Genomic DNA, 16,592 nt, shown 5'->3' on the forward strand with positions numbered 1-16,592 from the left:
GGAAACCGAGCATTCAAAATGATCACACAAAATTAAAGGGCAAGTCTAATCCTGTACTACAACAGGAAAGCAGTGGGATTTAGTTGAAATAGCCTTTCTCACAAAACTATACACAGGATAAAATGACGGTATGAGCATCAAGTCGTCGACTGAAAACAATAATGTCTGCATAAATTCCATACTGCAGGAAAACACTCATTGTGTTGCTCCAGCTCAGAGAATGACTGGATCTCAAATGGTTTGACAGCCTCATTACAAAAGTCAACTCCGGCCATCCATGCTCAATTTGGTTAGAACAAATTATGCAATTTCCTTTGGCCACAAGAAAACTTGCTTTCCTGTTGGCTCCTAGACTAATGGCAAGTGGATAGTTCACTACTTCTAGTTATCAATGCAATTAATAATTTGAATAGGAAACAGATGGATTCACCTGTTAGGTGTGATATACAATATAGTATAAAACAAACAGTATTAATTGAAAACAATTTTCTACAAACTTAATCTGTTTATTCAAAATATTGAATTTTCTCTCCCTTTCCCATTCATTTACTGTTTGCAGAGATTACATCTTCATTTTTCAAAATTGAGCAACTGTTCAAAGATTGCCTAGCATGAGACACTGAAGGAGCCACATTTACTCAACGACACAGGACATACACCAATGGCCTGATGACAAAACAGAGACAGAGACAATCAGTTCTTAAAAACTGATCAAATAAACACTCCAGAGACTGAGCAACAAAACAGGAAGCTCTGGAACAGCAAGAAGACAGGAGAAATTAAATGTTAACTAGCATTAAAGTTAAGCAGGTAATAGGGAAGGTACGGAATGTTGGCCTTTATTTCAAAGGGAAAAAGTAGGGAAGTTTCACTAAAGCTATACAAGGTAAAATACTGTGGACCTTTTTGGAAATATATACTGGCAATGGAGGCAGAGGATATGCATTAGGTTCATTCCGAGTATGGAGGGATTTTCTTATGAGAGGTAACGTAGGTTGGGTATATACTCAACAGTTTAGGTGGTGAGGGATCTTATTGAAACATGCAAGATTCCTAGACGTGGAGAAATTGTTTTCTCATGTGGGAGACTCTTGGACCAGAGAAGAAAATCTTAACGTTAAGGCAGTGATGAGGAGCTTTTTTTCTTCAAGACGACTGAAGGGGTTTATAGGGCAAGTGCGAGGAGCCAGTTTCAAAATAAAGACTTAAAATTGAGGAATTTCTTCTACAAATCAGCATTTGAAATGTCTCCACTGCTCTCTGGAGAGCAGTCATTGGAAAATGAACCTACTGAATGAGGTGGGAGGTGGTTATTCAAGCCCTTCAAGTCTGCTCTATCATTCAATAAATTGATGGTTAATGTGTTTTGAATTCCACATCAATCTCAACCTTCATCTTTCTTGCCCAAGAATCTACCTCAAAAATATTAACGATTCCACTTCACTGCCAGGCAGATACACAAAAAAGTTGCTCTACCATAATTCATCAGTTCCCAAAAAGGCAACCACTTTTTAAGAAAACAAAAACAATAGCCTTTGGTTTTGGACTCAAGAGGAAGCATCCCCTGGATGTACACCTTAAACAATCCTGAACAAAAGACTGAGATGGTAGGAGATGGAGGATTGTTGCTCAGAATGGAGCCCTGTGACAAGCAGTGTGCCACAAAGATCAGTGCTTGGGTCCACTGTTGTTTGTAACTTATATCAATGATTTAGAATGATAATATAGTCAGCACAGTTAGTAAGTCTGCAGATACCTACACTAAACCACCAACGTAGGTGTTAATGCAAGAGTACATAAGTGGACCTTGATCAACTGAGCTGAGGAAGGCAGATGGAGTTTCATTCAGATAAATGGGAGGTGTTGCATTTTGGTAAGACAAACCTGGACAGGAGGTACACAGGCAATTGTAGGGTCAGAGGGAGATGGTTGGCACTAGTCTTCATTGGTCAGAGTTGAGATGTCATGTTACAGCTGTACAAGCCATTGGTAAGGCCACATTTGGAGCACTGTGTATAATTCTGATCATCCTGCCACAGGAAGGATGCTATTAAACTAGAAAGGGTGCACAGAAGATATTACCAAGACTAGAATGTTCGAGTTATATAAAGGCTCGGATCTCTAGTGCAGTCAGCAAAGGGGTCGTCTTAGATTTATAAAACGATGAGGAGCATAGACAAGATCATTTCTCCAGGATAGGGGAGTCCAAAACTAGAAGGCATTGGTTTAAGGTGAGGGGACCAGACGGGCAACTATTTCAGAGGGTGGTGTATATACAGGACAAGCAGTCAGGGACAGTGGTTGAGGTGGACACAATTACAACATTTAAAAGGCGATTGGACAGATATGAAAAGGAAAGGTTTAGAAATAGATGGGTCAAACAGGTAAATGGATCTAGCTCAGTTTAGAAAACATGGTTGGCATGGACTAGTTAGGACGAAGGGTCTGTTTCAGGGTTGTATGACTCTACACAGTCTTGACAATCAATTCATTTCACTCAACTCTAGTAGTAAACAGCCCAAGCTGTCTGAACTTAAGAACTTGCTCATTCAAATATGAAATCAAAATTTGGAAGAGGCAACAAAATGTTGGGCTTACCAGCAATACCTATATCCCATGAAAAAGTATAAAAATGCCTCAAACAGCCTTCAAATTATTTACTGGTTTCCCAAACCAAGAAAAAACAAAGCAAAAAACATTTTAGGTTCAATTCCTTTTCGAATAATGGATAATATTTGATTATTCTTAATTACCTGCTATACACCAACCACATCTGCAGTATGCTGTTTGCTCAAAGAATCTCTGCTTGACTGATGAGGTGGAGTCGGAGTTGAGGACGCTGACACATCTAAGAGGGGAAAGAAACACCTGGACACACCCCCTTACATTGAATTACATAAAACTTGGGTCTGTGGTCAAAAATAGATTTGACTGCAAGTGACGCAGGTATGAGGATACAGAATTTAGCTTTGAGGAGCCTCAGCCAGTGCCCTTATCTAATTAGGTACTTGCTGTGTTTGGATGGTGCAGAGCACCATTCAAGCGTTGAAAGAGGAAAAAACTGTAGTAGTAATAAAGGATAGTGCAGTTGAAGCAATAGGTACTATTCCCAGATACTATAGGCAGACAAGCTGCTATGTCCTGACTGTCTGTATCAAAGAGATTAAAAGAAAGTAGCTGCAGAGGAAATTGAGACATTGGTCAATTTTCCAGACCTCACTAGACTGTGGGATTGCTCCAGCACATTGGCAGTTTTCCCAATGTGTTGCTCCTGTTCAAGCAGGAAACTGTAGACCGGTTAGCCTATAATTTGTCATTGGGAAAATGCTGAGAGTCTATTAAGGATGAAAGAGGGAGACATTTTAAAAAGTCTCAAAGTCACCATGGTTTTGTGAAAGGGAATCATGAGAAATTTTTGGATGTAATGAGCAGAGTTGATAAAGGACACCAGTATACGTAATAGATTTGATTTTCATAAGGTATTTGATAAAAGTGCCACATAAAAGGTTTAGCACAAGACAGGAACTCAGTACAGACTGAGGATTGGTTACCACAAGATAGTCAAGATTAATGGGTCTTTTTCAGGTTGGAAAGATGTAACAAGTGCTCAAGAAACAATCCAAGGGCCTTAATTAGTTTCCATCTACCTTAAATTGACTTGAAGGAAGGGAAGAATATAATGCATCCAAAGTTGCTGACAATATGAAAATAGGTGTGAGGTATATTATGATGAGGATCTAAGAAATTTGCAAATGATTATCGATTGGTTAAGTGAGTAGACAAAAATTTGGAAGGTGAAGTTTGATGTAGGAAAGTGAAGCCACACACTGAAGAATGAAAAGGCAGACTATTACTTAAATGGATAGAGACTCCAAAAAAGTGCACAGTGGAAATGAAAATAGTTACTTGTACCTATACAGTAACTAAGGAAAGTTGAATTTTGGAGACAGTTCAAGGAGATTTAACATATTGATTCCTGAGATGACGGAGTTGACAGCATGAACATGGTTGGCTTTCATGTATTAGAATTTAGAATGAAGGTGGAAAGGGTTTCCTTCTTTCAGAGGATTGCAAATGCTTGGAATGTCCTACCCCAGAGAACGAGGCAGGTAGATCATGAAGTACTTGAAGAGGTGGTGGACAGAGTTTTGTAATAAGGAAGTTTAGCTACCATACTCTTCACTCCCTTAATTGATAGAAATTGTTGAAAGCTAAAAGTACCAACATAAACCCTGGAGGACTCCACTCAGCCAGAAGGGGTAAGGTGATAAGACAGAGGTTGTACCAATGACAGATAGAACAAGGAACAAGTCTCGCATCAAGAGTTCAAAGAGCAAAGAAATAAATTAAGCAGGAACTCTGGTTGAAATTGAAGATTACTCCCAATGCCACAAATGAGCATGCAAGTCAAAAGGAAAATACATACAAATGCGGGTCAAGAGTTGGTGCAGGAGGAAAGGTTTTAGATTCCTGAATCACTGATCATTTCTGGGGAAGGTCAGACCTCTAAGCAGGACAATCTATACCTGAACCAGAACAGGACAAACATTCTGTCAAAGTTTGCTAGGGTTGTTGGGAGGAATTTAAACTGGGGCAGGGATTAGCGTGCATTAGCTCAATACAGAATAACTTAGAAAAGGAACAAGGCAGAGCCCATTCAGCCATGTTGTCTCAATGGAATAAGGCAACGCTAAATGGTAGCCACTTCAATGCGAGGAGTATGAGGGGTAAAACAGATGAATTAAAATCATGGATTGATACATGGAACTATGTTGCAGCTATGTTCTCCACTAAGATGTGACATTTTAAGAGTGCATTTTAGACGCCAAACAGACAGACAGCCCATAGTCAATTCATAAGGCTGTAAAAAGTAAGGTTACAGGGTCAACATAGTCCCCTAAGCAGTAACAGGCCCAGAGAACCCTGGCTGCCGCAGAATATTAAGCACTGGACAAAAAGGAAGGGAGCTATGCATCAGATACAAACGAAGCAAAAATGTAGGCCCTAGAAGAGTGTAGAAAGCACTGGAAAAATTAAAAAAAAACTTTGGCAGGCAAAATTAGGGAGAACCCCAAGATAATCTACAACTTCATCAAGGGAACAGAATAACTAAGTGTAAAGTCTATTAGGGAACGAAGGGGAAATTTGAGGGGGAGATTCAAGGATAGTGTTAAATGAATACTTCACATCTGCCTTTAGTGAAGACAATGCAAGTTCAGAATTTGAGAAATTGCGTTAAGAAATTCTTGAACCAGATTAATAAGTCAGGAGGTATCGGAAGTTTTGACATTCAAAATTGGCAAAATCACCAGGTTGCTGTGGTAGAGGAGGGAAGGAATTACAGGGCCCTGACCCAAATTTTTAAATAATCTCAGGCCATAGGGAAAATGCCAGAGGACTGGAGGACAGCTAATTTGGTTTCATTTTACAATGATGGTACAGACACACCAGGGAACTATGGCCCAGCGATTCTAATATAATTGGTAGGAAAACTATTGGAGAAAATAGTGAAGAAAATTAATCTCCATTTAAGGAAGCAAGGTTTGATTGGAGATAGTTAATGTGGCATTGTCAGAGAGGTAATCCCTAACAAATCTGATGAAGTTTTGTGATGTGTCGACCAAGTCAGAATCATAGATATGTACAGCATGGAAACAGACCCTTTGGTCCAACCCGTCCATGCTGACCAGATATCCCAACCCAATCTAGTCCCACCTGCCAGCACCCAGCTCATATCCCTCCAAACCCTTCCTATTCATATACCAATACAAATGCCTCTTAAATGTTGCAATTGTACCAGCCTCCACCACATCCTCTGGCAGCTCATTCCATACATGCACCACCCTCTGAAAAGGTTGCCCCTTGGGTCTCATATCTTTCCCCCTCTCACCCTAAACCTATGCCCTCTAGTTCTGGACTCCCTCACCCCAGGGAGAGGACCTTGTCCATTTATCCTCTCCATGCCCCTCATGATTTTGTAAACCTCTATAAAGGTCACTCCTCAGCCTCTGACACTCCAGGGAAAACAGCTCCAACCTGTTCAGCCTCTCCCTATAGCTCAAATCCTCCAACCCTGGCAACATCCTTGTAAATCTTTTCTGAACCGATTGATGCAATTTATACTGATTTCAGCAATACCTTTAGCAAGGTCCCACAAGGAAACAGATAAAGTTGCTCATGGCAATTGGGTCCAAAATTGGTTTTGCAGACATGTAGTAGCAAAAGGCTGTTTGCATTATCATTGCCAGATGTGCAGTGGTATACTATAGGGATCGTGCTTGCACCTTATTGTTTGCAATATTTACATATGATATACAGAATGCATTTTTGGCTGGGCTTGGAGAGGCAAAGAATCTCAATTCCTGGAGCGGGGAGGCCAATTAGTACATTAAGTCCACACCAACCTTCTGACCCCCACCCCACCTCCCCTTTGAGCATTTTAGCACCTCATACCATTAAGGTAAACAGCTTTGCTTCCATGGATTTGAAACCTGTGAAGTTTAACAAAATGCTCATTTCCTTGAGGCAACCCAGCTGCTCCAACCTAGCTTTGAAGCTAAAACTCCCTCATTCTTGGAACCATTCTGGAAAATCATTTTTGGCCTCTCAAGAACTTTTAAAAAGCCAATATGACCAGGTTAGGATGCAATACTCTAGTTACAGGCTAAGTAGGGCTACAACACACCATATTTGCTTTGGTATTTAATTTTGGTACTCTTATTTGAAGCACAAGATCCTACATGCATTTTTCAAAACAGTCTCAGAATGTCCTCAAAAGGCCAATGCATTTGAATCCTCAGGGATGAGAATTTCTCTCAAAACAGTGAAAATATTGATGAACAAATGACTTTCAAAAGGAAATTGAACAAGTAACTGAGTGAAATAAATATGTAGGACTACAGCCTGGGAAGGCCCCTCATCCTTGTTAGTCTAAATCGTCGTTAATGGGTTTTGCATGTATATTACTCAATTTAAAACAGTGTTTTACAGATGCTGGTTAATAGATGGAAAAAACCATAGGTGATTTGACAGAGTAACAAGTTTAGTTGTGTGCAAGAACACTTGATAGTAGAATAAAAATGGCCTGAGGGAGGAAATAGGACTGAAGTGTTATACAGAAAGCCAACAAGGGTTCAGTGGGCAGAATGGCTGTAAATAATACTATAACAATTATTTATGATTTTATTTTCATTAATGCCACAATCAATACCTTATAGCTGCTGTAAAATGTCAACACCTTGACTCTAATAGCTGTATTCAAATATGCAGGAGCATATTTGTACAAATGTTCAGTACAAGTTAGGTAATGGTGTCATAAAAGAACCAGACGATGGGAAAGATATTCCCAGGATACGTGCATTGCTGACTCAAACAGCACTTCTTGCTCATCCCAACTGCCCTCAAGTTGGTAGGGGTGAGCTTCCTTCTTGAAGAACTGTATAGCACATGGCATAGATTCAGCAATATGAAAAGGAGTTCAAGGACTGTGATTCAGAAACAATGTGGTGGTGATATGGCTCTTAAGTCAGGTTGTTGGGGGGCTTGGAAGATAAAATAGCTGGTGATGTTCCATGTGTTTGCTGCCCTTATCCTTCCAGATGGATAAATATCAAATGGATGAGTGGTTTCATTCTGATATTTTGGAAAGACTACAAAGTGTTAAATTCAGTAGTTAACTCATCAGTAATTTAATGAGACAAATTTCTTCTGCATTCTCTCATTAAACCTTAATAGATATCAGACGAGAGGTAAAGCAAGCTTTCTAGTATTGTTTCCATTCTTATCTGTTGAAATGTGACAGGTCAGGATAATCTCACATCCAGAAACATATCAGGACAGTTATATTGAACGATACCAGGAACTGGATCCAATACTTTCCCAGGACAAGGCTATTTTCACATCTCAGCTGAAACTCAAACAAATTCAGCTATGCTTTGTAAGTCTACATACACCCATCACACATTTTGAAATGAGGAAGTTCTGGAAAAGTTTGTTTACTGCAGCTTATGCTGTTTTGGAACATTTTGCTTAAAATCAGTCTAACAATGGACCAAGCCATAAATAAATATAAAAGATGTTGACTATCTGATAACAGGAGAAAGCAGATTTATTAATAGAAAAAATGCAAGCAAAGCATTTTGGCAACACTGATCTTCCAAATGTTGTCCAAAAAGGTTGCCCAGAACCAAAATGGATCTTTTTTTACTTTATTTATACAAAAAAGAACTGGTGACACTGATCTTGACTGAGTACTGTCATATGCTTTATGGGCTAAACAAGGTTAGATAGCTAACACAAAAGTTAAAAAATGAGAATGTCAAAGACAGCAAAAGCAGGTAATGAGAAACAAATTACAAATGAATTCCACCAAAATCCTTTTAAGCTGGTGAACTAATTAGATAGAGCTTGTTTTACCAAAATGTCAAATGCACAATGCTGCTTAACTTTGTGGCATTCTTGGATGTTTAAAGAAACTTCTCACTGATTCTTAAGAGTGGAATATTGCCAAAGTGATAGACTTTTGATTGAAAGTGTTTTATTGCTAAATAATCAGGACAAAAGAATGCTAAATTTCAAATATTTAAGATTACTCAACAAGAATACAGTTACTGTGTTGGTGTGAAGAAAAGTATTAGGACATGCATCCAAGTGATTGGCTGATCAAATCAAATAGCACGTTCCTTCAGTTGTTCATAGGAGGCAAAAATATAAATAATACTCATCCAATCCTTGTTTGTAAAACTCAAACGAAAAATGTCTAAAATAGACTCAAGTTCTTGGGAGCACTTAGTGAATAACCCTGTGTGCACTAATAGCTACATAATCATCCATTTAAGATGATCAATTGACCTTGTAATAAAGATTCACCTATGCTTGCTAGAAGAGAAATTTGCAAGACCGCTACTCAATAGAAAAGAATAGGTTCATTCAACAGCTCACGTGAATTTGATCTACCAGCCAACAAGTACTTTCCTCCTTTGGTATAAAGTTGTAAGAGTTTGAAATTTAGCATTCTTGCATTTGTCTGGGGTGAGTGTAGAAGGAAATCTTTGACAATGTTTTGTTCAGTACTAAAGGAGGATTTTGAATATTAAAGTCACAAAGGTAGCAACTGTAATTGTTATTTTGGTAAAACAAACCCAGTTGCAACCCTATTTAAGATGAACTTGAACAAATGTTACTAAAAATTAGCAAGTACTTCCAGCAGCGTCTCAGCCTTTTGAGGGCATTTAACAGGGGCTTGATGTTTATACTAATTTTGATCATATTTAGTAATTACTTACCAATTTACTACTCGTTACAATATAATAGGATAAAATAATAAAAACCCTAATACGCACAAAATTATTCAGTGTATTGTCAGGCATTTGTAATTGATAAATACTACACAAGATTCTGGAAGTAGATTAGCATTAACATTTTATCTCCTTATCATTCTAATCTCAATTCTACAAACGGTGACTGATGGTCATCAGAAACTAAAATCACATTTGACTAAAACGTATGGAACAATGGGGAAAATGCAGAGTTCAATAGTCAGGGTACAACTGGATCTTGATCATTGGGACAATGGGCCAGGGTGTGGCAGATAGAGTTTAATTTAGATAAATGAGAGGTGCTGCATTTTGGAAAGGCAAAAAAACTTAAGGTACTAGCTACACAGGACATTAGTTATGCCATTAGTTTAGAAGTGTGCTTGCAATTCTGGTCTCTTTCCTAGCAGATGGATGTTGTGAAACTTGAAATGATGGTGCCAGGGTTGGATGGTTTGAGCCGTAGGGAGATAGCTGGGGCTGTTTTCACTGGAGCAGAGACTGAGGGGTGACTTTATAGAGGTTTATAAAGTTATGAGGAGGATGGACAGGGTAAACAGAAAGTTTTATCCCCCCACCCCAGGGAAAAGAAAGTCCAAAACTAGAGGGCATAGGTTTAGGGTGAGAAGAGAAAAAAATTAAAGGATGGACTTAAGGGGCAGCCTTTTAATGCAGACAGCATTGTGTGCAATGAGCTGCAAGAGGAAGTGGTGGGGGTTACTTGTAAAAAGGCATCTGAATGGGTATACAAATAGGAAGGGTTTAAGGGATATGGGCCAAGTGCCGGTAAATGGGACTAGATTAGTTTAGGATGCCTGGTTGGCATGGATGTGTTGGACTGAAGGATTTGTTTCCATGCTGAACATCTGACTATTACAACTGGTTAGAATCTCCAAATGCTAACAATCTTTAGTGGGATTTATATCTACATCTATAGAAAAAAAGGCCAAAATATCACCTGCAAGTTTTTAAAATTTTGCTTACAAGACAGCCCTTTGGCCAATTGTCTGTGTCAGTTAGAGATAGATTACAGTAATTAAATTAATCCCGATTTAAGGTGGTGCTGGACTGGGATGTGCAAAGTTAAAAATCACAACACCGGCTTAGTCAAGAGTGTGGTACTGGAAAAGCACAGCAGGTCAAGTAGCATCTGAGGAGCAGCAACATTTCAGGAATAAGTGCTTCATCAGGGATCTTCATCAGGTGGATGAAGGAGGAGCATTCTTAAAACTCTGCTTCCAAATAAACCTGTTGGACTATAACCCAGTGTTGTGGTTTTTAAACTAAATTAATCCCATCTTCCATCTTTTGGTGAACATCCCCAAATGCAAGTGAATACCCAAGTGTTGCCTGAAGTTGATCGTTTCTAACCCAAATCAGCTCAGGCAGGGAGCAGTAGACCATGCCCCTCCCTTTGATTTTACATATTCATTAAATCAATTTATAAAATGTGATATGCTTATTTGTTGTAGTAAAGCTACAGATAATTACTGCATGAACAAAAATCATTCTATTAAACAAAATAGAATTAATGTGAATGTAAATAGGCAGACATGAGTAACTAACTCAATAGGAAAACAGCTTAATCCCAATATTTTGGTCCTTATATCTGATAGGAATTTTGTAGTGTTGCTTAGATTCTTAAGCACTCACCTATCTGCAATAATACCGGTGTAACCAAGGCAGTTTCCATAGCATAACAGAACTCCCTGCCAAACATCACTGCACCATGCATTACCCATAATTTGACAGGAATGCGATCAATGGACTCCTCACTAACTGTTTCATCACCATTCTCTTTGCCATCCCTTTTCTTTTTCAATTTTGTGGACAATTCTTGTGTTTGCATAGATTCTGTCTCTTCATTCTGTGGAGCCATTGCTGCCACAAAAATGTACTTGTGCTTTTGTTGGGATGAAAAGGTGTCTTCGGTTTTTTTTTGTTCAATCGTAGATTCAGCACTTTTCTGCAATTTCCTTTAAATGTATCCAAAAAACCATGCACCAAAAGAAAGCTAATTGGTAAAAACTTTGGATTATGGCTTATTTATTGTCTATTAAAAATCCATATTAATTTCCATTCAGTTAATACTAGTTTCATTATAGACGAAATGCTTCCTTTGCAGCATACAGTTGGGAAGGCGACACAAAGGGGTCCTCTGTTGCTCCCCATCGAGTGAATATTCTGAAAGACAAAATGGTAAAAAGAAATAAAACAAAGCACTGAAGAAAGCCAAATAGCTAGTGTTTGGAAGATCTGCACGTTTTTTTAAAATAAAGAGAAAAACAATACCTGCATGAAAGTCATAAAAAGATATGCTAGAAACTAAGACTTCTAAACAAACTTAAAATTTAACACTAATTCATTGATAGGAGTTATTGTAGGTAAGGTAACAAACATCTGATTGCGCCTTCGAGTAAATCAGACATTTCCTTTAAAGTGTACTGCCTGACCACTGCAAATTTTTACTTTTAATCAGTGTTATATTTCAACACATAGGAACGACTCCTAGACTATCTGGAGATCTCTTCCCAATGACTAGGTTGGGAAGTTTAATTGCAGAGATTCCTTAGTACTTTAAGGCTTTTACAGTCATCTACATGCTGCTTCGGTGATGTCACCTGAAGACAAGATTCCAGTTGTGCACCAATATGCTGTTTCCTTCCAGATTCAAATTTGCTACACTGTTTGCAATAATATCCATTACTAAATGAAGAAAGGCTCCTCTAATTGAATACTGAAAGACCATAAAAACCACAAGATATAGGAACAGAATTGGGCTCAAATCTGCTCCATCATTTAATCATGGCTGACATGTTTCTCAATGCCACTCACCTGCCTTCTCCCTCTTACTAATCAAGAGCCTATCAATCGGTCTTAAATACACTCAGCAACTTGGCCCCTACAGGGTTGTTCTTTCACTCAGGTTGTGCCCTCAGGTCTAGTCTTTCCTAGTGGAAAGATCTTCGCCACATCCACACTATTCAGGCTTATCAGCATTTTGTAAATTTTCAATCATATCCCCCCTCATCTTTTTTTAAACTCAGTACAGACCCAGAGTATGGATGTGGCAAGCCCTTCCTCTCCAGGGTCATACTTATAAACCTGCTCTGGATCCCCTCCAAGGCCAGCACATCTTTCCTTAGATTATGAGGCCCAAAACTGCCCAATATTCCAAATGTGGTCTTACCAGAGCCTTATACTGCCTCAACAACACATCTGTACTCTTGCATTCTAACACTCAAAATGAATGTAAGCATTGCATTTTCCTTAACTGCCAAAAGAACCAGCAATGTTAACCTCTTGCAATCTTATATTAGCTAGCTTACCCTCAGTTCAGCTTCTCCCTTGTTGCTTTCTTAGTTATCCTCTGGTGGCTTTTAAAGGGTTCCAAGTAATTTCTTCACATTGTATCCTTTTGCTTTTATGCTGTCCCTGATGTCCTTATCAGCCATGATTGCCTCATTCTTCCCTTAGTAAATGTTTTTTCTACCTTGGGATGAATTTCTGCTGCGCATCCAGAATGACCCCCAGGAACTCTTGCTATTGCTGCAAAGCTATTATAGATACTCAAATTAGTAGCTACCAATGAACTTGTGACCAGTGATGCCACTTGCGCTGGGACCCTGACCCTGGGCTTCAAATTATCCTGTTTAAAAACGTTCCAAGATACAAACTGAAGCAGCAAGCAAAAAACTTCTCTTCCCCTCTGTACCAAATTACTCGAATTGTACCTGCTCTCTGGTTGTGTTTCACTCTGGATGTGCTCACTCCTCAACCACGTGCAACTTACCAGTCATGCACTTTCAACATGCTCCATCTTAAAGCTGAGATCAGCTGAGCTGACTCATTAAGCTTCAATGATCATCAGCACCTATTAAAAGGCCCTGTTTAAGCTTCAGGCAATTAACAGGCAGTTATCAACTACCTTATTAATCTTTTCACTAAACTACTGAATTTAAAAACTTAAATGGAGAAACAGTATTTACCAGTTCTATTCCTTCACTGTTTCCATATAGTATTACTGCAGCTAGTGCTTCAGGAATGCCTCAACATTAACCATTCCAAAATTTTGCACCATTACACATCCACTGTCATGGTCTGCAACCAGTTTACATTTTTTAACATTTATTCATTTGGCATATGATGCCTTGAAGGTCTTGTAGAGTGTTGTTCATAACCCAATAGATTTTTCAGTTGACCAAAGCAACCCCAAATGGCAGTCTGTTGAAGCAAACTTGCCAAAAGTAAAGATAGTGTGATAAGGAATCATCTGCTCAAATTCAATATTTAGATCAGGTTGTGCAAAAGTTTCATTGAATAATTTAAAATCAACCATGGACTTAAAATATCTTTCAGGAGAGCCTTGAGCTCTCTTAAAAGGCCTCCATCACTGCTGGTATTATAAGAGGCAGCAAAATAGAAGCTACACTATTTGCCGCCGTCTTGTATGAGCAATGCATACCATCTAGGAGAAAGTGATGACTGCAGATGCTGGAGATCAGAGCTGAAAATATGTGTTGCTGGAAAAGTGCAGCAGCTCAGGCAACATCCAAGGAGCAGGAGAATAGACGTTTCGGGCATAAGCCCTTCAGCCTGAAATGTCGATTCTCCTGCTCCTTGGATGCTGCCTGAACTGCTGCGCCTTTCCAGCAACATTTTTCAGCAATGCATACCACCATTCATTTCGCAGTCCTCAATTATCCCTTGGAAGGTAGATTTGCTGCCTCAATTCTTTTTAGGGTACAGACAAGGTCTGCTTGGAGTGATGGAAAATCACTTGACATTCTAAGGAGAAGAAGCTTTAGTGTTAAACAAGAGTTTATTGCACAATAGCAATTATTTACAACTGGCAGTGATATGCTAGATAATGCGACAGAGGCTAAGATAGACTCTAACTTCAAGATTGAGCAGTTTTCTCCACTAGTCAATATGATATCAGTGGTTAATGCTTTAACTCCACAGGAATCCATTTAACACCTGCGCTGCATGTTCATTTACTCATTCATGACCTTTATGTTACCTCTATTAATGTTTCCCTGACAGCTTCCCATCTAATCACTTAGCAAAACTTTGGGTATGCACAAGTTTATATTATCTTAGATCACTGGTCATTCACAGATACTTGATTAGTGGTGCTGGAATAGCACAGCAGTTCAGGCAGCAACCAACGAGCAGCGAAATCGACGTTTCAGACAAAAGCCCTTCATCAGGAAAGGGCTTTTGCCCAAAATGTTGATTTCGCTATTCACAGATACTTGTTCACCCTTCCATATTTATTTATCCAATCCAGTCCCAGAAACATCAAAAAAAAATCACAGCTCTTTCAATTCTGACAACTTGGCATCAAATTTTGTAAAGAGAAAATATCCATTTTCAGTGTGGAATTCTTTCCCTAAACTTCTCCTTTAGGATGCTCATTAAAACCTGCCTCTAATCAAGGTTTTGGTCATATGTTCTAATATTTCAAGACTGTGCAAGAAAAAACTGCTGTTAACACCTTGAAATGTTTTGCTCTGTTAATGGAGGTACATACTATGATCTCCACCTTTTCTGTACTACATCCAAGTACATTTATTGCTTAAATACAATCAATCAACGCTCCAGAAAGCCACACTTCAATCCCAAGAATGTGCCTTTTATTCTCTTTTACAGATCTCATTTAATTTTCATTGTTGTGTTCTAGGCCTCATGTTGCCTTGCCTCTTCACGTAACTAATACAGGAGTTACACAATTTAATGTAAAGCACCCATCACATTTCCAAATCTATTGCATTTGTTCACAAGTATTGTCCTGAGCGTCCATGTTGAGTACCTGAGTTCAATTCAAGCCTTGGGTTACTGTGTATGGAGTTTGCAATGTTTGTGGTAGTTTTTGTTAAGTGCTCTGGTTTCTTCCCAATCAAGATGATGCGCAGGTTAGGTGGATTGGGCATGATAGAGCCCATAGAGTCCCGGGATGTGTAAACTAGGTGGATTAGGCATGGCAGCTGCTGGGTCATGGTGATAGGGTTAAAAAAAGTGTGGGTCTGGGATGGGCTGATGCAAACTCAAGCCAACTGGCCTCTTTTCACACAGTAGATTTTGTATGATCTGTATTGTGCATTGTCTGAAGCCTAAGTTTGAGAGAGTCCGATGCTGTAAAACAAAGGACCTAATAACGATCAAAGTTTATATAGTACAGCCATATCAATGCCTCTTGCTTGCATACATGGACAAGCCCAACCAAATTCAGGACATTGTTAGGCCACTGTCGGAATATTGCGGGCAATTCTGGTCTCCTTCCTATCAGAACGATGTTGTGAAACTTGAAAGGGTTCAGAAAAGATTTAAAAGGATGTTGCCAGGGTTGCAGGATTTAAGCTATAGGGAGAGGCTGAACAGGCTGGGGCTGTTTTCCCTGGAGCGGAGGCTAAGGGGTAACCTTAGAGGTTTACAACATTGAGGGGCATGGATAGGATAAATAGACAAAGTCTTTTCCCTAGGGTCAGGGAGTCCAGAACTAGAGGGAGAGAGGGGAAAAAGATATAAGAGAGACCTACAGGGCAACTTTTTCAGAGGATGGTAGGTGTATGGAATGAGCTGCCAGAGAAAGTGGAGGAGGCTGGTACAATCGCAACATTTAAGCAGCATTTGGACGGGTATATGAATAGGAATATGAATTTGGCGAAGTACGGCCAGGTGCTGGCAGGTGGGACTAGATTGGGTTGGGATATCTGGTCGGCATGGACGGGTTGGACCGAAGAGTCAGCTTCCATGCTGTACATCTCTGACTATGACAGTAGCAGCTTTGTCAATGACTTGTTCCATGAAAGATCAGAAGTGGAGATGTTTGTTGATAATGACATTATGCTCAGTGGCACACAAAGTCCAGAATGCCAGGTTAATTTTCTGGGTACCTGGGTTCAAAGCCCAAATGGCAGATGGTAAAATTAAAATTTTAAAGAAGTCTGAAATTTTAAAAAGTTGGTCTAATGGCAACTATGCAACCATTATCAGTCTTAATCACAGACTCAAATTAGGGATGGGGGTCAAACTCCGGCCCAGCCAACAACGCTCACACTCCATGAACAAAAGTTTACAATTCAGATAATGAAACGTTCTGAAGCAAGAGCAATATTCTCAAGTTGGACACATCATGCTGATCACTAACTTCTAATCACATTCTCAAGCCTTTGCTATCTCTAAATAGATGACATCACAAGGTGCTGTCTCAAGTCGAATTCTATACAAGTTTGAGTGAGCAGGTAGCACTGAAGCATTTACAAACCAGACTCC

General features: G+C 39.3%; 1 protein-coding gene across 3 annotated transcripts in view; it reads right to left on the reverse strand.

The window, feature by feature from the left end:
• The window catches only part of LOC140476942 (solute carrier family 45 member 4-like), a 73,185-nt gene that overhangs the window by 23,814 nt on the left and 32,779 nt on the right, over nt 1–16,592 (reverse strand). For all 3 annotated transcript variants that reach the window (XM_072569933.1, XM_072569931.1, XM_072569932.1), the window contains exon 2: nt 10,968–11,498. In XM_072569933.1, coding sequence (XP_072426034.1) covers nt 10,968–11,193 — 226 coding nt within the window. In that variant the 5' untranslated portion in view covers nt 11,194–11,498. The remainder of the gene's footprint in view (nt 1–10,967; nt 11,499–16,592) is intronic.

This window comes from Chiloscyllium punctatum, chromosome 5 (genome assembly GCF_047496795.1).
Source record: "Chiloscyllium punctatum isolate Juve2018m chromosome 5, sChiPun1.3, whole genome shotgun sequence".
Lineage (NCBI taxonomy): Eukaryota > Metazoa > Chordata > Chondrichthyes > Orectolobiformes > Hemiscylliidae > Chiloscyllium > Chiloscyllium punctatum.